The sequence below is a fragment of the Idiotropiscis lumnitzeri genome, chromosome 1 (assembly GCF_059441095.1).
Source record: "Idiotropiscis lumnitzeri isolate Australia: NSW breed Sydney's pygmy pipehorse chromosome 1, RoL_Ilum_1.0, whole genome shotgun sequence".
Lineage (NCBI taxonomy): Eukaryota > Metazoa > Chordata > Actinopteri > Syngnathiformes > Syngnathidae > Idiotropiscis > Idiotropiscis lumnitzeri.
Window position 1 is genome coordinate 2,151,468 of NC_142391.1, and position 24,058 is coordinate 2,175,525.

Genomic DNA, 24,058 nt, shown 5'->3' on the forward strand with positions numbered 1-24,058 from the left:
TGTCAATATATTTAATGGTTTTGAACGTGTTTGTATTATTTCAAAGTGTTAAAAGACTAAATAATACAAAAAAAACGCAACATGTATTTTTGGAGGCTAAAGCAAGAAATTGCGTTCGAACAAATTTAAAAGATAAAAAATATTGACATTTATGACAGCGATGTTAGGATAAGGGTTGGATGATGATCGGGTGGATTTTATAGTTTGCACAAACAAAGCAAGCAAGTTGTTTGCTCCCGAACCATTTGCAGTTGTTTTTACCACTATCTTTAAGTTGAGGGACAATGGAGAGAACTATAAGTTTTGTATAAATGATTTCTTTGTTGAAAATGTGGCAAAGACAATTTTCACACATTGAAATGATTTTTATAACATCACATCACACACAAAACGGAGAATACCGCTTCCTCAGACTGCCTACTCATTTCTTCCTCCCCTTTTTTTTAATACCGCGTTACCATGGCAACCGGGCAACATACTCTCACTTCCGGTGAGCAAGTTGATACGAGCAAAGTGGACGAATCCAAACTCAGTAAGAGCTAAACCTTCACGTTTGTGTTCCTTTCTATGGTTTCTTTTTGTCGTCTCACACACGCCAATGTGGAAATTCAGTTGTCCTTTGTTCTGTCGTTGTTTATGTGCGTAAACTTCGTCAACAAAACATCATTCGAGAAGTTTTTTTTTTTTTTTTAATGGATGCTAATAAGTAGAAGCTAGTTCCTCATTAACCAGCAGTAAACTTAATGGTCGATTTAACTCGTTTTGCTGTCCTCTAACATGGTTAAACGTCACCGTTTGTTAGTGCACCTGCAATCTTTATTTATTTTCGTGTACAACAGAAACCGCAAAGTACACGCATTCAAGTAAAAGTACAGAAAGTAAAGACTGCGAAAACAAACTCCAAATCGCCTCTTTTACTTCAGTAAATAATTGTTAGCTGACATTTTAACATGAAATAAAAAACTAGCAAAAAAAATCTAACCATCTCTCTATAGTAATATCCAGCTGTATTTCATTTTCTTAACGTTATTTCATATTTTTAATGAAACTTGAAATCCAACCTGGACAGTTTAATAACTTACATCTTAATAAATATCTGCTTTACTATTTCATTCTGTAGTTTTCCTGTTGAAAAAGTGCCTCATTTAAATGAATAACAAACATTTGTCTGCCGCAGGACATGGACGGAGGAGACGCAGCCATTGGACGATGGAGTTCATGACGTAATCGGAGCATCACAGTCGACACACACTCACACTCAAGACACACACACGCTCACCCCCCCTCGCACACACACTTTCAAAGACGACGTCATGGCCTGTCCGAGGCGTCGTGTCACAGGATGTGCGGACATCGCTAATGTGATGCAAAAGCTGCAGGGTGAGTGTCTGTCTTATTATTGACTTCAACAATGTGTGTGTGTGTGTGTGTGTGTGTGTGTTCTGCTGTGCTACTGCTGCAAAGCGGGGTGCTGCTGATTCAGTGGCTGGGCTGCGGGCCAGTGTGAAGTCGTTCTAATACACACACACTCGCACACACACAATAAAACTCGAACACAAATCTGCACTAGAAGACAAGACGTTAACATTCGAGTCGTGAAAAACTCCTGCTCCCAGTTTATCAAAGTTGTCACGATGCATAGGTATGCATGTTCTAAGTTTGTCACACTGCCGAACCTCAGTCCTGTCATTTTTTTTTTGTTGTCAAAGTGGCTTCGTGAAAGTCCTTCCACTCTGCGAATACTCCCACTTCAACGGTATCAAAGTTGAAGGGATGCACCGGAATTGATGAATGAAATTGAACTTGACCAAGCTGGGGAACGTCCATCTCCTCATGTTTTGCCTTGTGACAATCATTCAAATTTTTCTAAGTTGACCAAGCTAGGGAACCTCACTCCAGTCACGTTTTTGACGAGGCGACCTTATGACAATCAGTCCAGTCAGTAAAAATCTCAAACTTTTCATTTGGCAGCCCTTCTTTTAATTTCAATAAACTTTGTTTTTTTTCGTCTGCATAAATCAAACTGTTTGTAGTCATGTCGTGACAACTGCAACGCGGTTTCGAATGCGGGCCAGCTTTGCACAGGAAATGCAAGTCAAAGCAGAAACTTCGGCACCACAACCACAAATATTTCATAACAGACACTGTGGTGACTTGTCATTTTCTACCAGTCTGAAGCCCTAAAAAATACAAATATATGAATAAATAAATACACACACACCCAATTCCTCGACACAGGGGGCACACCCTGGACCAGTCACCAGCCAATCACGTTGACAAACAAATATTCATATTCACGTTTTGAATTAGCCTCGGCAGGGATGAGCAACCGGTGGCGGCCCACGACCACTCCCTGAGTTGACCCTTATTTTATAGGATTAATTAACAGCCAATTTGGGTTTGAGTCCAACATAGAACTGGATATGATTTCGCCAAAGGCTTTTTTTCCCTTCCCTGTAGTAGCGCAAAAATACCACTAGGTGACACTGTCGCTCTGCAAACATGATCTGTTCCATCTGCAAGCCTCGAACAGTCATTTTGCTTTCAAAATGTAGATTTAAATCCGTTTTGCAGTGTGGATGTAACATAAAATAACAAAAGTTATACGAGGTGAATTATTTCCACATGCACCAAATGTTCACAGGCTTGCTTTTTTCCCTCCCATTTTTTTCTTAAATATATTTGCAAAAATATTCATGTGATCCATATTCCAAAATAAATGTGGCAAAAAGATTTTTAACTTTTAATCAACTTGAAAACAATTCTAAAAAGGATTTCCCTTGTTGTCATTGCGGGGGGCGGTGCTTGAGATTTTTCTGAAACATTACAACTGCATTATTTTATTTTATTCTTGTAGAGTTTTCTACTGACACTGAAACATAACGAAATGTGGAAAAACTAAACCGCTGTGAAGATTTTTCATACTGTCTAAACTGTGTTTAAAAAAAAAAAAGAAAGATGCGTGAACTGCAAAAATTTCAAAGCAACAAACGTACCAAATTGAAGTCCAATTTACAGGATTGTTTTCCTAATCCAAGTTGTGTTTTTGACATGATGGCGTGTGTGACATCATCAGTCTAGTGTCAGCACCATGTGCTGGACTGAGCACCTGATCTGGAACGTGACCTCATCTCATCTCGTTGTCACTGTCGGTCGGTGAGGAGAGCGGCCGAAACGCGGTACGAAAGGACTCAATGGATCAGGACCAGACGCGGTTGAGCCAGCGAGCGAGTAAGCGAGCGCCGCTCTCATCTGTACCGAGATGCCCTAAAACCGTCCATTTCTTTGCGCTCGGGTTTGTTGTGAAATACAATTGCAGATTTGAATTAGGGAAAAAAAAAAAAATCCTAATATTATTATTCTAACCTTTTCCTCAAAATAATATGACTATAATCTCATAACATTCCGAAACTCCGACCTTTTATTCTTGTAGTGTTACAACAAAAATGTATTTTATTCTCAGAACTTTTATATTTCCCTCACAATAATGCCATTTTTTTCCCTCATAATATTGTGGCTTTTTTTTCACATTACACGTGTATTGTCAACTTTTCATGTCAGTTCAGTCAAAAAAATGTTCCTATAATATTCCGACTTTTAAAATTCCGACTCTATTTTCCTGATATTCCGACTTTCTGTGACCTACCCATAAATTTGCAACATTATTGTAGTAATGTCTAAAATATTATGAAAGTTCTGCCTTTTTTTTAATATCAACAACTTTCCCCTAGTATGAGAACAATATCTTTTTTTTCCTTGTAATATTACACTTAATTGTCGTAACATTATGACATTTTCTCAAATATTGTGATTTGTGTTCTCATAGCGTTCCAACTTGACTCTTGGAACATTATTCTCTTTATTGTGAAATGACTTTACTCGAGCAATGTAACAACCATTAACTATAACATAAAATCTTTAAAAAAAAACAAACGTATCATCAAAACATTACAACTAGAGTGATACCAGTACGCGTAGTACGAGTCGTCACCGATACCGATACCAAGTGCACATACCACTTATGATTTAGTTTCCTAAAATTTCCACCAAAAAAGCCACAACTGATCATTCTCGAGTAGGATTTATATGACGCAAAACAGTTCAGGAAATTCCCGTAAAATTTTATGAAATTAATGGGAGGACCGATACTTTAAAATGAGGCACCGATACCTGGTATGGCCCATCCTTATCAGAATCAGAATCAGAAATCCCTTTATTGTCATTGTACTCAAGTGTGCAACGAGATGTGAGAGCTCCCCTCTCCAGTGCAATACAACACTAATTCAGATAAATATATCAATTAGATAAATAAGAGAATAGTTAGTACAATGGAAAATAATACTGAATAGGATATATAAAAACACATCACGTTGCTGTTCTGCAAGGTAAGGGTGGTCGTGTGTGTGTGTGAGAGTTTAGAATGGAGATGGCTCTCGGAAAGAAACTGTTTCTCAGTCTGTTGGTCCTTGATTGGATGCACCTGTAGCGCCTGCTAGAGGGCATCAGGTCGAACAGGTGTGAGTTTGGGTGGGTATTGTCTTTGACGATATCGAGAGCCCTGCTGAGGCACCGGGCGGTGTAGATGTCCGACAGGGAGGGGAGATGGCAGCCAATAATCCTTTGCGCCGTTTTGACCGTCCTCTGGAGCCTCACTCTGTCCGCCTCAGTGCAGCCGCCGTACCAGGTGGAGACACGGTACGTCAGCAGGCTCTCGATGGATGAGTGGTAGAAGGCCAGCAGCAGCTTCCTGTCCAGGTTGAATTTCCTGAGGACTCTCAGGAAGTGCAGACGCTGGTGGACCTTCTTTACCACTGCTGTGGTGTTGTGAGTCCAAGAAAGGTCGTCGGAGATCTGTACTCCCAGGAACTTGAACGTGTGGGACCCTCTCCACACGCACGCCTTCGATGCAGAGGGGGGGCGGCACCGTCTTGTTCCTCCTGAAGTCGATGACGATTTCCTTTGTATTTGCAATGTCTGTTGTGCTCGCACCAAGCCGTCAGTCGTTTTACCTCCTCTCTGTAGGCTGTCTCGTCACCTTCCGAGATCAGACCGACCACTGTCGTGTCGTCGGCAGACTTGACGATGGTGTTGTTATCGTGGGCCGGGCTGCAGTCGTTGGTGTAGAGGGCGTATAGGAGAGGGCTCAGCACGCATCCTTGAGGGGAACCGGTGCTCAGCGTGCGGGTGGAGGACGTGTAGGGGCCGAGCAACACAGTCTGGGGTCTGTTGGTCAGAAAGTCCTTAATCCAGATGCGTGTGAGGGCAGGGAGGCCGAGAATGTCCAGTTTGGCGACGAGGATGTCCGGGATGATCGTGTTGAATGCCGAGCTGTAGTCCACAAAGAGCATTCTTGCATAGCTCTGCTGTTGTTCCAGGTGGCCCAGCACAACGTGCAGAGCAGTGTCGATGGCGTCCTCAGTGGATCTGTTAGCCCGGTATGCAAACTGGTAGAGGTCCAGAGTGGGAGGAAGGCAGTCCCTGTTGTGCTGGAGAACCAGCCTCTCGAAGCACTTCATGATGACTGGCGTGAGAGCAACAGGACGGTAGTCATTCAGGTGGACTGCGGGTGACTTTTTGGGGACAGGAATAATGGTGGAAGTTTTCAAGCAGGAGGGGATGACTGCTTGAGCCCGGGAGCAGTTGAAGACCCTGCAGAAAACATGTGACAGTTGGTGGGCACATGCTCTGAGGACCTTGCCTGGTATTCCGTCGGGTCCAGTAGCTTTCCTGGGGTTAATGGCCAGGAGCGCGCACCTCACATCGTGTTCCTCAACGGTGAGTGGGGGGGAGTTGAGGCATGAAGTGCGGGGGTGTGACGGTTGGGGCGAGTCAAAGCGAGCGAAGAAGCAGTTAAGCTCCTCTGCCAGCGATGCACTCGGGTCTACAGAGGTCGTGCTGCTGCCACGGAAGTTGGTGATGCTCCGTAGACCCAGCCACACCTCCCGTGGTGTGTTGCTGGCAAGGTGGGACTCCAGCCTCCTCTTGTAGTTTGCCTTGGCTAGCTTGATGCCTTTGCTCAGGTCAGCATGAGCCACCCTGTACTGGGCTTTGTCGCCCGACCTGAAGGCAGCGTCACGGGCCTTGAGGAGAGAGCGGACCTGGCCGGACATCCAGGGCTTCGCATTTGGGAAGGTCCGTATGGTCCTGTTTAGGGACACAGTTTCCATGCAGAACTTGATGTAGATCAAGGTCCTGATGATCAAAGAGGTCCCAGTTGGTGTCTTAAAAGCAGTCCTGTAATTCACTCATGGCGTCATCACGCCAGGTTTTCACAGTCTTTGTGGTGGGCCTGAATCTGCGCCTGAGAGGGGCGTACGCAGGTGCGAGCTGCAAGGACAGGTGGTCTGACTGGCCGAGGGGAGCGAGTGGGAGGGCCCTGTATGCGTGCTTGATGTTCGAGTACACATGGTCGAGAGTGTTGTCTCCCCTCGTTGGGCACTTGACATGCTGGTGGAACTCTGGGAGTACGGTCTTTAAGTTGGCCTTATTAAAGTCCCCCGCTACTATGTGGACGCCATCAGGGTGGGCTCGCTGATGTTTATTGATGACGCACGCGAGTAGCGAGAGCGCCGTGCTAGTGTTAGCGTCGGGAGGGATGTAAACAGCTGTGACGATCACTACCGTTAGCTCCCTCGGGAGAAAATAAGGCCGGCATTTAAGGGACATGTACTCGATGTTGGGGGAAGAGTGCTTCTCAACGATCGTGCCATTGCCGCACCAGTTTTCATGCACGTAAACACAGAGCCCCCCGCCCCTTCTCTTACCGGTGTCCCTCGTCCGACCCGCGCGATGTAGCGAGCGCCCAGTTAGCTGGATGCTAGCGTCGGGGACGTTGGCGTGCAGCCAGGATTCCGTGATGACGATCACACTGCTGTCTCGCACATGGCGGTTTCCCAGGATTTGTAATCCCAGATCGTCCATTTTATGGACCACGGTTATGGCGTTGGTGAGGTAGAGACTCTGCAGTGGTTGCCTGTGGGGCTGCCGTCGCAGCCGTAGCAAGACACCGGACCTGCACCCCCGCTTCTGCTTCCGCTCTCTCCGTCGGCTGCGCCGCATCCCGGTCCCGATGACAAGCCACGGTGAGCCGGGCGGCCTCGCCAGTTCGTCAGGAATTTTGCGATCATAGCAAAATTCCTCTGTGATGGTTATTACGCATCGATATCCAATGTCCACGATGACCTGGCGGGTATATCGATGCTGTGCCTCAGTTGGTGCCAATAAGACCAAGCAAACACAAATAAAAAGCAATAAGGAGCACTGGGAGGGAGAGCCGTTAGCCGCTGCGTCTATGCGCGCCGCCAACTGAAGAAACAACCACCATTTAAAACAAAAACCAAAAAAAAAAAAAAATCATCGTCATAATCATCGTAAGGCATTCAATTTAATTAGCGCTTATATAAATTTCAACTTTCTTTTTTCTAACTTTTATCTGTCATTGTACGACTCTATTATCTCAAAGAACTTACGTAGATTATTTATCTATTCTTACCTATAATGATCCAACTTTTTTTTTTTTTAATAACATTCCACTTTTTAACTTAGCAGCTTTTTCTGGTCATGTGATAATTTCACTCTTCTCTTGTATTATCACCGTTTGCCAGATGATGCTTTAATAATCACATGAAGGAATTTGGGGGCGTTTCTTCTTATCTTTGACTTAAATGGTTTTCTTGGGCCAGTTGCAGTCATCTGCGTCCAGAGAACCAATAATAGAACAAGCAGCTCTGATCTATTTTTAGCAGAAAAGCTTTTAGCTCACTGGTGGTGGTTCTTGAAAGAATAAAGGAGTTTTTTTGTATTTTTTCTTTTCTTCCCCAACGCTATCTGCCCCGATTGGATTATATGCACAAGAGTGACGTTAACTAACGAGAGAATAAGCAGAGGATGTAATACAGGGGGCAAATCCCGCGATGGTCTGTCGGGGTTGCTGTCACAATGGCAGAGTGGGAGCAGATGGTCGACTAGCCGCTACCTCAATTCATTATTGAGCTTTTTGTGTGGTTTTCAGTTTCGTTCAATTCAGCTAAAATGAAAAAAAAAAAAAAAAGGACGTCATTCATTCCCTCCAGAAAAAGTATGTCATAAATAAAACGTTTAGATTTCCACATTATGAATTCACCAATAGGGTTGATTATTAATATAGACTACATTAAAAATAATTAGTTTTACCATATTTATACTTCATTAAAATGTGTTAATAGATTTATTGTATATAAAGATTTTAGCAAAAGAGCCAAAATGATTTTGTAATATAAATGACAAATATATTAATATATTTATATATTTTTGCATGAACTCATTTACTACCATTGACGGCTAAAGACGTCCAAGATCCATTATTTATTTTTAATTTTTTTTTTTTTACTCGGCTGGTAGTGAATGAGTTAAGCATGATGGTGATGATTAATTAACTAATCTATAATTAAAATTGTGTATCATTTTGTTAGCCTAATTGTGTAAGTCATATTGATCACAAAACATATTTAGTACTTTTTTTCTTTTCCCAAAACATTTCGACATGATTTAAAAGAATCTGCCGTAATATGCGATCAATTTATATGAATTTTTCAAGTATATGTCTCATTTGAAAATAAAAATACAAATAAATAAATCTAATTTAAATAACCGGATTTTCAATAGCTTTTTATTAATATGAATTCTAAATGAAAATTAAATCTTTCCGTTTTGAAAAAGTAAATGAAAAATCAACATTAATTTGGTTTCAGATCTAAAATTGTATTCAAACAATTTGTATATTGAAGTTTTAATGAATACATTTTTTTGTGTGTTATTTTTATTTTTGGACGACATTCATTTGCTAATGTGAGATGCATCCGTCGAGGACGATTAGCCAAAGCACGTGACATCATCATCATCACCTCCTACCTCCTTGCCTCCTCGCTGCCGATTGGCCGAGCCGCTGATGTGTAGCCAGCCTCTGACTGTGCCGTGATGATGACACCGCGGTGCGGCGGGGGGGCGGAGGGGAGGATGCTGTGCTCATCCACATCCATGGCTCCTCTGGATGGGATCGCCACGGCGACAGAAAGGGAACGATGGGATTGTAAATCAGCCATTCAGGAGTGTGTGAATGTGAATGTGTGAGTGTGAGAGGGCAGGAGAGGGGAGGGGGGTCGTATTCATCTCCGGCCAGCTCATTTCCGCGCAGCTTCCTGCTTTTGAAAGGGAGGGGGAGGACCGGGGGGTAGGCGGGGGGGCGGGGGGCGGCGGAGAACCCACTGTGGATGTTGCTCCTTTGACACATGGGTCTGTCGAATGGCTCACTACAAGGACGTTTGCGCCGGGAAGACCTCCTTGAATCTGGTGACGGGATTCTTTCAGTATCTGCGGGGTAAGTTCTCCTCTCTGCGGTGATGCTATTAGAGAAAAGTGCGTTCTAATTGGCCGATGGATGAGCGCCGCATCTGTTGACGCTTCAGCGGGCGTCCCGTGTGCATCGTCAACCGAGTGCTCGGCACTGGCGTCTTGTGAGCTCGAGACAGAGGAGTTGGTAGGATTGGAGTAGAGGGGGGGAAAAAAAAAAAAAAAACAAGCTGCTGCATAATGCACAAGGGGCCTTGTGGTTGCATTAATAGAACCACAAAGGAGGCTGCCGCTAATCTCCTGGCGTGACCTCTTTTTGAGACCGGCGTATGCACAGCGGCTCGGCACTGCTGCAGGGTTGCTACTGCAATGCTCACTGACAGCTAATTAACCTTTGCGAGGACAAACGACGGACTGACAGACGGAGAGGTTGCGCGTCGGTGCCGTGGCTCGAAGTGGGATACAAAGCTGTGTCATGCTATCCACGATGATGGAAACAGCATCAGCAAACGCGAGAGTCTCGAAGGATACTTGCATGTTTCGGCGGGATGCCGTCAAGTTGACAATGGTTCCAGGCGGGATTTTCTGACACACCGGTTTCAGGTGTCGGAGCAGCGCGCTCAGTTCGTGTTTGAAGCGCGTCTGCCTCACAGAGCTGAGTTTAAAGTCGCAGCTCTGGCCTTCCTGTGCGCCGTTGAAGTGTTGTCCTCATGCTCCATATTTGAAAAAAACACGCAATGGCATGAATGGTTGTTTGTCGAGACTGGGATTGACAGGCCATCAGTCCACGGTGGACCATACCTCTTGCACCAAGTCAGCTGCGATGGACTCCAGCTCATCCGCTACCCTAATGAGGACTGTCAGTAGAGAAATAGGCATGGAAGGGTTGATGACTTTGCTACAAACTATGAGTTGAATAACAGTTCAATTAAAAAAAAAACTGGGTCGTAAAAAGTGCCGCCAAACCGGTATGATAAAACTAAATGAGACCACGGCGCAAGTCCAAAGCAGATAACAAAAAGCAAAGACGAGCAACTAGCATGCCTTATGGCAGGGATCCTCAATCCTGTTCCTGAACAGGATTGAAGACCCCTGCCTTACGGTGATGACAAGGAGCAAGGACGCCTGCAAAGATACCAAAACTCAGAGGAATTCGAGCCGAGGTGTAGTACAACGCATGACTGTAGCAAGACCGCAAACGGCTCCTAACGACCGAACTGTGGAATTGACCAAATCAATTGATCCGTTGAAGTGATCAGGTTTGACCTTTAATGATGACCTACAGCAGGGGTGGGCAAACGTTTGGATTGGCGGGCCACATTGGGTTCTAAAATTTGACAGAGGGGCCGGACCAGGCGCAGATGGATGCAGTGTTTTGGTCACCTCACCTCAGCGGAGAAAAAAAATACATTTAATTTGAAATGAAAGTGAACAAAAGCATGACAACAATATATATGTCCTTGAAAAACCACAGTATTTAGAAAATAAAACATGAACAAGGTTTATTCAGTTACATTTTTTCAAGTTCGGCGGGCCGGATTAAAACATTTAACGGGCCGCCTGTGGCCCCCGGGCCATAGTTTGCCCACACCTGACCTACAGGGTCCTTCAAGATGTGCTACAAAATTACAGATCGGACCATCAATTCACGCTGACCAAACCAACAGTGAACTCATCTTTGACGTCTTTAGGCGTCAATGGCAGTCAACGTGTTAATGCTTCAATTGTGGCCAAAAGAGATCCTATCCTGAACCACTTGAAAAATGGACCAATCTGGTAATGACAAAACGGAATGTTGATTTACCAAACACATCTTCTGTGCGGTCCCACGATTCGTTTTCTAAGCCCAACCGGATCAACTAGTTTGTCGATACGGTTCTGGACAAACTCTGGGATAGTTCGCTTGCGACGATTGCGCTATCCCTTTATCGGTTTGACCGTAAACGACATCACTACGGGTAGTAACGAGATGAGACCCAATTCGGTTCCCCTCTTATGTGTCATAAAAATATCTGACCCGATTAGTTTCCCACCCCTTGATTCGGTTTGTTGGGTCAGGCCTGAACGCGAGAATCAAACGCCGACACGGACTGAACCGACCGTGACAAACAGACGTAAAAGATGAGGTCAGTATAGGTTGTCAACGGACGAGACTTGGCCAAAATATGGCGGTTTTCTCATGGAGGATGCTGTTTGACAAATAACATCTCGTCAAACTCCGATGTGACTGTCGGACGATGGTTTGATCACCGGAAAGTGCACCTCGGCTCGATTGTCTCTTTAATTATTCACAAACTTCCTTCCTGTTGACATTCCTTGGACCCAAAAAAAAAACCAGCCTCCTGTGGTTGGTGGACGGGGGGACCAAGCACCGAGTTCACAAAGATGGATTTTATTTATTTATTTATTTTTTTCATTTTTTTGGGGGGGGCGTGTTGCCCAGACAGAGTTTATTACAACACGTGTGATGAACGTGTCTCGTTCTTCTCTTTGCAGATGAGCAAGAAGCTGTGCAGAAGAGAACCTTCACCAAATGGATCAACTCTCACTTGGCGAAGGTACGAGTCAGACTCATCGACGTTGATTCTTGCGCCTTCTACCCGCTGGCGACAGGCCCACAAAAGCCTTTTTTATGCTGATTGTAGACCACTGCTTCTCAAATAGTGGGGCGGGCCCCCCAGGGGTGGGGCGGGCCCCCCAGGGGTGGGGGGGGCGCTGCGATGCTGAGGGGTGTGCGTGAGACCCTGGGGAACATGCTTTTTTTTTTTTTTTTTTTTTTTTTACAATAAAGTGTAATTGCACATCCAGTCCATGGTGGCGGGCGGGGGTTGGGGGAGGACAGGGCGCAATTTATTTATTTCTTTGCTAGGCGGGGTGTAGACGATGGCTTTTTCCAGGTAGCTAACTTGTGATTTTCAACTGGACTGAAACTTTAAAGAGAGGTTTGTTTTCTACCACAAGACATGCAACTGAGCCTGGTAACTTCATGCCCTTTCTGTTAGACTTTTACAACAAAGTTGTTTATTTTCCAACATCTAAAAAACGTTTTAATATGTTGTAAATCACCAAAGTGCTTAAAGGCGTATAAACTCAAGTTTTTATTTTTCCAATTTTTTTTCGACAAATAAATATCGGCTTCAAATATCGGTTATCGGCCTCTGTGACTGCTAATAATCGGTATCGGCATCGGCCCTGAAAAAAAGCATATCCGTCTATCACTACTCTCCACGCAGAAGACTCCAGAGCGGAACTTTTCCTCCACTGGAATCGGCGCTAATGATGGCGCCATCGTGGCTAACCGATTTTTTTTTTTGTTATGCCAATGTGAGGATCCGCCCCTTTGGACTTAAAGGTCACGACGTGAGACAGAATGAATCGTGACTGGAGTTTATTTTTTTCTTTTTTTAAACAAACTCGGACGACGAGTACCCTCGCGCACATATGCCGGCTGTACCAGACTGTGCTGATTTTTTTTTTGTCTGGTGTATGTTGTGAGCGAGGACGTGCACGGTGATGCAGATGGAGAACAACGGGGCGAGGACATTTCCCCGTAGGCTGTCGTCGATTCACTTCCAAAATAGCGCCTACTGTTTGTGCAGGCTGCCTCACTTTATGTATGACCGTTAAATAACACCAGAGAGAGTGAATAGAATTGTCTGGTTTTGGGCTTGTGGTGCCGACGCTTGTTCAAGTTGAAGAACGTGAAGCCAGAGCTCATTAGAAATGGCTCGCGGTGTCCGGGGTGCGCTGCTGCTTGCATACTTAATCGCAATGAAATGATGCTGCGTCATAGAAAAGCTCATTTACGTTTTATTCCGTCTTTGGTAATGGGAGAAAGTTTCGATATCGCAGTGAGGCGCGTGGTTATCAACTAGTTTTCGTTATGTTCTGCGGGAGAAATTGTGAGTAGGAATTGTACACCCCTGCAATGAAATTAAAACCTTCGGGGGGTGGATGGTTAAAAAATGAAAACTCGTGTTATCCAATTTCCATTTCCTCCGCCGCCTCCATTTTCCGCTTGTCTCTTTGTATCTGTTTCCTCTCACTTTGACTGACTTAGCACCTTTTTTGTCGCTTCCCGCAATTTTTTTTCCATACAGACGTCCTTCCAGTGGTGACTCGATTCTTAATTATTTTTTCCAAGACGGGAGGAAGAGCAGCCGTCGAACTGACGAGGTCTTGGCTTCTTATGGTCTGACCCTCATTATAGTGTGCTTAGATTGCGACTTCCGGAGAAAAATGGAATGAAAATGACCTTGCAAGGATATCTACAATCAAATCCACACATTTTCCTCCTTCAGCTATTGGGAAAAAAAACAAATTTAAAAACATATATATATATATTTTGCTGTCAAAAAGGCTCTTTCTCAGTGTTTTTTTTAAATATAGTTTGAGATGTCACAGAACCTAAAAATATTCCCGTGAAAGTTATTGTTCTGCTTGACATGTTTCTTTTCTCAAGAAGCCTGTTTTTTTTTCTGTTTTTGCCCCCCCCCAAAAAACCCCCCTAAAACTAATCCTTGTTCTTCTTTTGCTGATTACAAAAGAACAGAAAAAGATTCAAAAACAAGATTCAAAGTGCAGAGTCTACGTTTTCTTTCGTTAGATTTGCTGCTTAGATTCCGTGGGTGTTGAAAAATCAGTCAAACTGCTCTTAAAATGAAGATAAAGATGTCCTTTAATAGTCCCACAATGGGGAGATTTGGAATGTCGGGCAAACGACAAATCTGTGTCGAAAACGGTCGTTAATGAGTTTGCCGTGAAATAAGATTTTTTTTTTTTTGTCTTTTCAACTCATTCACTACCATTGACGGATAAATACGTCAAAGATCCTTTTTTTTTTACTTGGGTGGTCGTGTAAGTCAACCGGCAACCCGTCCAGGGTGTATTGCCCTCTCTCTCTCGCCCAAAGTCAGCTAGGATAGGTTCCAGCTCACCAGCGACGATAATGAGGAGAAGCGCTCCAGAAAATGCCACATGCTAATTCCGGATTTGCCGCCCTGAGGCCATTGTGCAGAACTCTCAAGCAGACGTCTTCACACCCTTCGCCCAACATCGCCGGCCAACTGAGTGCTGAGATGTCTGGTGAACGACGCCGATTATTAAAGCTTAGCGCCACTGAATAAATTCTCGCGTCTCTTTTAGCGTGCCCACGTGAAATGTGGAGACAGCGAGCGGGAGGGTTAGACAAACCCAAGAGCGGGCGTCGAGCCATCGCCGAGGGAACGGCACCATCTTTGCGGCCGCGGGGAGGCCTGGGGCGTTCGTTGCTCGCCAGCTTGTTTGTCATGAGCAGCAGTCGGTCGGGCTTCTCCGCGCTGGCGAGGGATTGGCATCGCGATGTCCTTTACATTTTTTTTTTTAATGCTGATTACGGGAACGTCACGTCCGGTGTCACCTGTTCTCTATGGCGTTAGATTTATGCCACAACGACGTCAGCGTCATTTAAAAAACAGTCGATAGGAGGGTCCTCTGCATTCTAATACGCTGTTCTCATTGTTTTAGTCATAATTCACAAATATTTCTTGCAAATATCTTTGGTTGGCTTAACATTATTGTCCCTTTGTGCTTCTACAAATGTTTTTCTGTTTTATTTGTGTGTATTTTTGAATAATAAAAAATCACCTCTCGGAGTTGTGCATTTGCGTCTTCATCATTAGATGGCGCCATGGTCGTTGTTTTTTTGCCATTCTTTTTTTTTTTTTTACCCCACCTCTGAGTTACGATTGGACAGTGAACAGCCAATCAGAATCAACTCCAGTGTCCGACTCCTGATTGGTTAAGAATTGTGGCACAGTACGCGTAGAGGAGAGAGAAGCCGTAAGTGTAAAACCTATTTTGTGCGTACACTCGGAGGGTGTATTTTTGTACGCACACAAAAAAAAATTCGTACGAGGTATTACATTACGCTTACGTAATTGTGGCATAAATCTGTCACCAAGGCCCACTGCGGGACACTGTCGTGTTGGGAACGCCCCCAGTTCTAACTGGGTCCTTGTGATTAGTCGACCAAACGCTGACAAGAACGTCCCGGCTGCAACATTGGGCTCCCATCGAGGATAGTCCGGTTTGTGATCTTGTTGTCTTGTCTTGCAGCATAAGCCGCCGCTAGAAGTCAACGATCTTTTCGAGGACATTAAAGATGGGGTGAAGCTCTTGGCTCTGTTGGAAGTGCTGTCGGGTCAAAGGCTTGTAAGTAGACTTTTGGAATTTTTCAGCAGTTTTTTATTCTATACATGGGTAAAACCTCAGAACTAGCCCCAGTGTCTGTCCCAATAAGAAATGTGGCTAGGTTTAGACAAAAATCAATATATCGATTTGAATTGATTTTCCTTTTCGATTTGTGAAACCATATACCGCTACTTTTAAGTCATTTAATCCCAGAAATGTTCACTCGAGGAAACCCCTCAATTCCAGCGTTTTTCTGGATTTTGACTGATTTTGTGCGGCCCACAGAATATTGTGTTCTAATGCTGTAAAACAACGGAGCTATGAAGCAAAAAAAAAAAAAAAAAGGCTAAGACGTATAAATACGTCTTTGGGAGGCTGGGACTACATTTTTGAAAACATATATGTATGTAATAACGGACCGCCCAGCTCTGCTAATTGTTGTTTGGTGACGTTCAAACTTTTGAGAAGTGTTTCTTGACAATGTACTCTCGGGACTTCACCAGCCCGCTGAGCAAGGCCGCCAACTCAAGAGGATCCACTGGGTTTCCAACATCGGCACTGCGCTCAAATTCCTGGAGGGCAGGAAGGTAAGCATTTGGGGTTCCTTTAACTGGCGATAAATGACCTCTCGCGGCAGACCAAAGCAGTGGCGGCAAAAAAGGGCTGACATCATTTGTCAGCGTCTGCAAGGCGCCTTGAGTGCCGATGCGGTCAACATTCAGAGAGGAGAGCAGCTCGTTGTTACGTAATCTTCATCTCGGAATCCTTTATGGCTGCGCCGAGCGTGCCGTGTCCCACTTTTCCACTCTCCAGCCCGAGGACAGACACATTTTGTTTTGATCTTTCTCCCGTCACGTGTCGGTATCAAGGATCAGCGGTCAGTCGCAATTGCCAACTGTTTGCTTTCTTTTCGATTCATGCACGACGGCATGACATTCGCTAACCCATTTAGCATTCATTCTTTTTTTTTTTTGCTATCTTTCAGCCAAATGCTAAGTCATGTTTGCTGTGCTTTTTCCTCTTCAAAGGGGACAGAATCATGAAAACACAATCTTTTTATTCTCTAGTACGGACTCATATTTGCATTGTCCAATCAGAATTTCCTTATATGGGAAACGACAATGGCAAAACTCAAATTTCCCCATTGTGGGACTCATAAAGGACATCTTATCTTATCTTACATCCTGTATGGGTGTGCAAGTATATTAACAAAATACCAATTTTTTTTTAATAGCTTTTTCATCCAGCTCCCTCACCACACAAGACTGCCTTGCTCAGCTGACGTGCAACTTTTGAAGCCAGCCGCGGGACTCTTGGAAGTCCTCTAGATGGCGCTATTGAGCTAGCCTTCTCTCTAATTAGCGGTCCAGTTAGCGGCAAGTTTTTAGGATGAGAACAGTTTAAGCATTCCACAACACGTTACTTTACGCCGCTGTACTTTGTCTGTCAAGCCGCAAGCAATTTCCTCTGTGCAGGTAAACTGCCGGAATCGTACTGAGCCGCCATCGATTTCTTGTTTTTTTTACTTTGTATCCCCCTTCGCTTCATCGGATGCATTGCACTCTCTCTTCCGCGGTCATGACCGTTCTTCTTCGTTTGGATGCCATGTTCTACAGACGTAAATGTAAATGACTGAATTTGAAATATTTTAAATATTTCGCAATTTCAGTACCAAAGAAGTCGCCGTTTTGGATCCGATCAGGGTCCAAGTTTTTCCGTTGCTTGGAGCGGGAACTGCTTGAGTTTTGCAACTGCGAGCTTGGCTTTGGCTTCCGGGTTCTGGATATCAGAATTTCCCTTGTGAGGAATCGATCGTTAATGGAATATAGTAGTAGAAAATTGAATGTATACGTTTTTTTTCCGGGTGAGGGAATTTCCGTTGACAGAGGTCCGTTAGTGGGAATACTTACTGAATCGCAATATTTGGGTCCCTCGCATGGCTGACCAGCCATCATTGGTGAAATTAAACAACCAAGTAAATGTTAAGTTGAGCATTTCGGTAAGTGTGACGGCGGGTGAGGAGTTCCGAATATTTCCTAATTGTGACATCACAGTGGGGCTAACGTAATAATCACCCACGTAGCAAGTTTCTCGTCTTGCCATGAGTTGGCAGCGAGGCTGGATGAAGTTCCAGAGTCAACTCAACTGAAATTCTATCACGTCAAAGCCAAACTATTTTTTTTGCCCCAATAGAGACTGTCAAGGCATGGATTTTATTTGCTCGAGGGGAGTCGGCACTTGCTGATCCGTATATGTGGAGCATGCAGCAGACACATTGCAATTCAAAATAGCTGAGTCACACGCCAATATTCGGAAATAGACAGCTCACAAAAGAATGATTGGGTTGAATTGCACAATTGATGGGTGGACAGGAACTCAGGAGGTTCAATTATTTGTATACACTCGATTAGAATTTCTCTTTGACCTCAAATGTCCATTTAATATGTTCTCCAATTTACGTTTTGCTGTTCTTACATCTGCTTTTCCTCCTTGAAAAGGAACAATTTGTTAGCGTCCGAACAAACTAGCATCTCTCAGTGCAACAATACTGTAACTCAATGTAGAGCACAGGTTTTCAATCCTGTTCCTTCTGGTGTTCTTCCTGTTTTCATCTCTCCCTGCTGCAACAGACCTGATTCAAATGATCAGCATCGTTATCGAGCTTCTGCAGATCCTGCTGATTTTCTGATCGTTTGAATCGAGTGTGTTGCCGCAGGGAGAGATAGAAAACGGGCAGGACATCGGCCCTCGACGAACACGATTGATGACCCAGGATGTCAGGTGTTAGGTCTAAAATCCCGGGGATGATGTTCTCACTGTCCAAAGTTTACAATCACACACTCTTTGAATGCAAATCGTGTTTTCTCAATGCTAACTAACTTAGCATATGCTAACAGGATCAGCTGAGCTGCTAGCTTGCGTCGATTACATGCAGATTGTTTGTCTTGCCCACCAGACTTTCAACTTTGAAGCTTGGTATTAACTCATTTACTGCCATTGACGGCTAAAGACGTCAAAGATACTTTTTTTTTTTTTTTAACACGCTTGGTCGTGAGTTAAGAGTGAATGCCATCCCGAGTCCCCCTTTGGATGAAATAAGTCATGCCCAACTTTTGTTTCAGATCAAACTGGTGAACATTCACGCGACGGACATCGCAGACGGACGACCATCCATCGTCCTTGGCTTGATATGGACCGTTATCCTCTATTTCCAGGTACAGTGAAGCCCCTACTTGAATTCTTCGAAATATGGCAGGGATTTGCACAACAGATAAAAGAAAAAATACAGATAAATAAATAAAATAATCTGCATTATACTGTAGTCACGTGATATAGCGGGGGAGCGCGGTATTTTAGTCTGATAGCCTTGTTCCAATGCTAGAATGATTGAGTTACCTAATTTAGTCAAGACTTAACATACATCAGAATTTTTCAGATTATAAGGCACAGTCTCAATGAACTATTTTTTGGAAATTTCCACATATGAGGCGTACCGTGTTATAAGGTGAATTAATGCACATTAAGCGAAACAAGCCAGTCCATACATAAGGCGCACCCGAATATAAGACTCACAGTCGATTTTTGAGCTCATGAAAGGATTTTAAGTGTGCCTTATAGTCGGAAAAATACGGTCAACACCAGAATTTTCTGGTCGTGCATGTCAGTGGAATCTACAAACCATTGACTAAATAAATTGCTCAATGCCTGCAACCATCTTTTCCTTCGTCAGATTGAAGAGTTGACCAGCAACCTTCCAGCCCTCCAGGCCTTGTCCACAAGCAACTCCTCGGTGGAGAGTTCCGAAACGGGAAGTCCTCCCATGAAGAGAAAAGTGGTCAAGTTTCAGGGCAACGCCAAGAAGGCGCTGCTCAGATGGGTGCAGTGCACCGCCGCCAAGTATGTGCAGCGACAGATCTTTTCTGAATGTTTGTGATGGGCAATTCTGGGTGGCAAGGAAGCAAGAGATCACCGCTGACTTGCGCCACAAGAAGGTTTACGTCATTTTTGGGATTCTTTTCCAAAAATCGACTTTTGAGTGAGGTGGCTAAAAGGACGTTCAAAATAGTCATTGGGAGAAAATGGCAAGATTGCCTTGAGCAGTGGTGCCCGATCTTTTGTCCGTCGCTGACCGGTTAATACAACTCCATAACTTTTTGCTGGCGGAATAGTGCGATGAGCAGGCCGGGGACTTGTGGCTCTGCGCGACGTGCTACTGTAACTCATTTCGCCAACTTTTGTGTTTAACATTAGCGTAAAGCTGCTAAGATAATTAGCATCTTGACACGCGTCAACTGCAAGTTTTTTTTTGGTTTTTTCCCCCCCCCATCTTTGCCGTCTTGCTCCAAAGAGGCCCGTGGGCCAGTACCGGTCCACGGGCCAGTGGTTGGGGACCACTGGCCTAGAGTAGCCACTCCTAAATGGACCAACTGAGAAACTATCATCAGGTATGTCTCAAATATTTGCTTAGGTTGTCTTTGAGTAATTTTGTAAAACATAATGCCTAGCCTGCTAGCAAACGTCAACTCTCCAGCTCGCTAGCAACAGTTCATGAGTCAGCCCCTCAATGACCACACGTCTATTTTTGAATCAACTTAACGTCTATCTTCCAAGCCATTTCGTCCGTTTTCTCAATGTCTGTCTTGGTCAAATAACTTGTGCGGTTAATTTTTTAATGCTGCAGTCGGAGATGGCTTGAGCTTTTGCCACCCAGAGGTATGAGTGACATCATGCTGAAAATGTCTTGCAACTGCACCGGTCTTCAACCAGTGGCGGACGTGCATTTCACACGTCTATCAACTCTGAAAGACCTTTGATTTTGACAGAAGAGCTGCCCACACGATTGTTTCTGAAGGCCTCGGACGAATAGTGCGTGCGACTGGTATTGCAAAATCTGCCTGGCAACACAGGCTTACTGAATTCTGATTGGATAAAAACTCTCACAAAAAATGGAACTCTAGGATATAATTTATGTCAATGTGAAGAATATGATCGTGATTTTTTGTTGATGTTAGGCCAGCAGAGAAGGCCTTGAAGGCCTTGACCGTCCACCACGGCCTTCAACGTGGTCCTGAATGAGTCTTTATCATTTCCCAGGCATCACGGGATTGAGGTGAAGGATTTCGGCGCGAGCTGGCGCGATGGTGTCGCCTTCCAGTCGGTGGTGCACGCCATCCGTCCCGACCTGGTAGACATGCAGGCGGTGCGCCGTAGGGGCAACAGGGAGAATCTGGAGGAGGCTTTCGCGCTGGCGGAGAATGAGCTGGGCATCCCTCGTCTGCTGGATCCAGAAGGTGCTTAAAAAAAGAAATGGCCCACGGAGAAATTTCCATTTTCCAAGCAAAACAACAATGTGCACCTGTCATTGCCATGGAATGATTTCATTTCAAGGACGATTCTACTCTGACTTTTCATGACTTCATTTCAAGAAGAAGTTTATTGGTTGATTGTGTCGCTCCGCAGATGTTGACGTCGACAAGCCCGACGAGAAGTCCATCATGACGTACGTGGGGCAGTTCCTCAAGCACTACCCCAACCCTCAGCGCTCGGAAAGCGACGGACAGCACGATGAGGTAGCCGCTCTTAAACCCGTGATGGTGCGTCGACGGGTTGAGTTGGGCAGGCGGGTTGCGAACCCGAACCGAATGCTGAAAAGTCATTTCATCGTCGTTCACATTTTATTAATTGCAATTAATCACATTTTTCAACTACTATTTTTTATCTTCTGGTTTAATATTTGTCTTAGTGCTGTCATGCAATTCCTTTTTTTTAAAACTAATTAATCGCAAAAAAATTCCGTAATTAATTGCGATTAATCACATTTTTCAACTAGTATGGTTCTTATGGTTAAAATTTTTTTCTTATGGTTTTGTTAGTGCTGTCATACGATTCATTTTTTAAAAAAGTAATTAATCGAAAAAAAAATCCGTAATTAATTGCGATTAATCCCATTTTTCAACGACTATTCTTTTATCTTATGGTTTAGTGCTGTCATGTGATTACATTTTTTTTTTAAATGACTTAATCGCAAAAAAAATCTGTAATTAATTGCGATTAATCACATTTTTCAACGAGTATTTTTTTATCTTATGGTTTAATGTTTTTGTTAGTGCTGTCATATGATTCATTTTTTTTAAACTAATTAATTGCAAAAAATTCCCTTATTTATTGCGATTAATCACATTTTTCAACTACTTTTTTATCTTATGGTTTAATATTTTTCTACTGCTGTCATGCGATAATTTTTTTTTCGCAAAAAAAATCGGAATTAATTGTGATTAAACACATTTTTCAACGACTATTTTTTTTATCTTATGGTTTAATATATTTTCTTCGTGCTGTCAGACGATTGATTTTTTTTAAAACTAATTAATCGCAAGGAGATTACGTAATTTATTGGGATTAATCACATTTTTCAACCATTTTTTTATCTTATGGTTTAATATTTTTCTTAGTGCTGTCATGAATGAATTTTTTTACAACTAATTCATCGCAAACAATTCCACAATTAATTGCGTTGAATTACATTTTTTAACTGTTATATATTTTGTCATGAACTCATTTACTACCATTGACTGCGAAAGACGTCAAAGATCCCTTTTTTTTTAACTCGGCTGATGGTGAATGAGTTAAAAACACAGAAAAAAACGCGGGGGGGCTGGAACAGAATCGTGGCATTTTAAATCGTTTCAATGAGGAAATTAGATTTGAGATCATAGTAAATTGTCACAAATTCAATTTGCAAGTCAAGGCACCGCATTAGTGAACGTTCGGTTGTATGTTTACTCTCAGTCTTTGCTGTCGGTTTCAAGGTGTATCTCAATATTGTAATGTTTTTGCGACCTTATTTGTGTGCCATCACGCATTTGGCATTTTGCCAAACAAGCATTGCTGAGCTTTGTCGTCGTGCACGTGCATGAACCACGACGGCATTTTGCTTCCCACCATCACCGAGCTTGTCGTTTTGATTTCTCCATCCGCTTTGTGTGCTCATTTAAGCTGCGCCTCGGCTCCATTTCGACCTTTGCGCTGTCAATTCCCGTGCTTCAGGTGAGCGATGTGCTCGCGCGGAAATGCATGCCGTCTTGTCTTCTCCGCCTCGCTTCCTCCAGTGCCTTTTTTCTCTGATGCGTCTCTTTTGTGTGCTTTGCCGCCTTCCCCGGCTGGATAGTTTGCGCCGCAAGACATAGAGCAAATGCTTGAGGTATGTTGGGCTCTCTCACAAGCATTCACTGCCTCTTCGGTCTTTAAGACTCAAACGTGTTCTGTTTTCTCACTCATCATACCTTTTTTTTTTTTTTTTTTTTTTGGTAGGGCGGTATGCAGTTTTGTAAAAAAAAAAAAATATATATATATATATAGAGATTTTTTTTCTCATGAATACTCACCGAAACTGATACCAATCACCGACGCCACTCATATTTTTAATACATGATCATGAATTTCCCCCTAAAAACCAATGACAGATCATTTCAAATAAAGTCCAACATCCCGCAAAATAGCATTTTCCCTTAAAATTGCATGAAATGAATGGCAATTTTCTGTTCTTCAAATTTGTAGTTCCTGACTGTAAAACGGCCTCAAACACTTTCGGTGATACTGGTATCGGCTACCGTCTCCGAGGACCGATACCTCAAATAAGGCTGGGTATCGGCCCGATACCGGTAACTGATATCAGTACACGCCCACCTCTAATAAAAACTAATGAAGACTAAAAAACGAATAGAAACTCACTGAATGAATAAAACAATGTCAGAATAAAAGAAAAAGGAAGTAAATGGCTGCAAAAGTATGCTAATCTTGTGGCGCAATGTGAAACTTGACAGAGGGAGGAGCGCAAGATGCTGAGGGAGCTGAAGGTGTTCCTGGACCAGCTGGAGCGAGACGTGCTGAGGGCCCAGGCGGCCGAGGGCAACCTCACAGACAAGTATCAGGTGGCGGGCGTCGACGCTCAGGTCGCTGTCGTCTCAGCCTGCGAGTCTTAACGGCTCTTTTTGCGCAGGCTTTCAAGAACTTCCGTGTGCAGTATGAGATGAAAAAGAAGCAGACGGATCCGCTGCTGCAGCCGCTCCACAAGGACGGGAAGCTGTCTGTGGACCAGGCTCTGGTCAAGCAGGCGTGGGATCGCGTGTCCATCAGGGTGGGTCGATATTCAAAGAGGCACGATCTCCCCTCCCGGAGGCTCCGCCTCCACAGGCATTTGGTCCGCAGACCTGAAGCAGCGGGCAGTTGCGTAGGGGTGGAGGAGCTCAGAGAGGTACGCGGGGGTGAGGCCATGAAAAGATTTCAAGACGAACAGAAGTATCTTGAAGCGAACTTTACTGGGAACCAGTGAAGAGAGTCTAAGATTGGGGTGATGGGATCCGTCTTCCGAGCGGCAGTTAAAAGGCGAGCGGCTGCATTTTGGACCAGTTGGTGGCGCTTGAGCGACGACTGGCTGACTCCAAAGTAAAATGCATTGCAGTAATCTAGCCGAGATGTGACCAAGGCATGGATTACTGTTTCGAAAGAAAAGGGCTTCAGCGAAGATGTAAGAAGCCGGATCGAGCAACAGCACCGATAT

The 24,058-nt window shown here is 44.0% G+C and overlaps 1 protein-coding gene across 3 annotated transcripts in view; it reads left to right on the top strand.

Annotated features, from left to right (window-relative positions):
* Positions 1 to 9,008: 9,008 nt before the first annotated feature.
* The window catches only part of syne1b (spectrin repeat containing, nuclear envelope 1b), a 124,230-nt gene continuing 109,180 nt past the window's right edge, over positions 9,009 to 24,058 (top strand). For 2 of the 3 annotated variants that reach the window (XM_088310156.1, XM_088310160.1), the window contains exons 1-12: positions 9,009 to 9,355; positions 11,824 to 11,885; positions 15,424 to 15,519; positions 16,002 to 16,085; positions 18,621 to 18,713; positions 19,229 to 19,395; positions 20,593 to 20,789; positions 20,959 to 21,068; positions 22,495 to 22,545; positions 22,667 to 22,699; positions 23,322 to 23,429; positions 23,498 to 23,635. In XM_088310156.1, coding sequence (XP_088166282.1) covers positions 9,280 to 9,355; positions 11,824 to 11,885; positions 15,424 to 15,519; positions 16,002 to 16,085; positions 18,621 to 18,713; positions 19,229 to 19,395; positions 20,593 to 20,789; positions 20,959 to 21,068; positions 22,495 to 22,545; positions 22,667 to 22,699; positions 23,322 to 23,429; positions 23,498 to 23,635 — 1,215 coding nt within the window. In that variant the 5' untranslated portion in view covers positions 9,009 to 9,279. The remainder of the gene's footprint in view (positions 9,356 to 11,823; positions 11,886 to 15,423; positions 15,520 to 16,001; positions 16,086 to 18,620; positions 18,714 to 19,228; positions 19,396 to 20,592; positions 20,790 to 20,958; positions 21,069 to 22,494; positions 22,546 to 22,666; positions 22,700 to 23,321; positions 23,430 to 23,497; positions 23,636 to 24,058) is intronic. The other variant, XM_088310158.1, reaches the window with a different exon arrangement.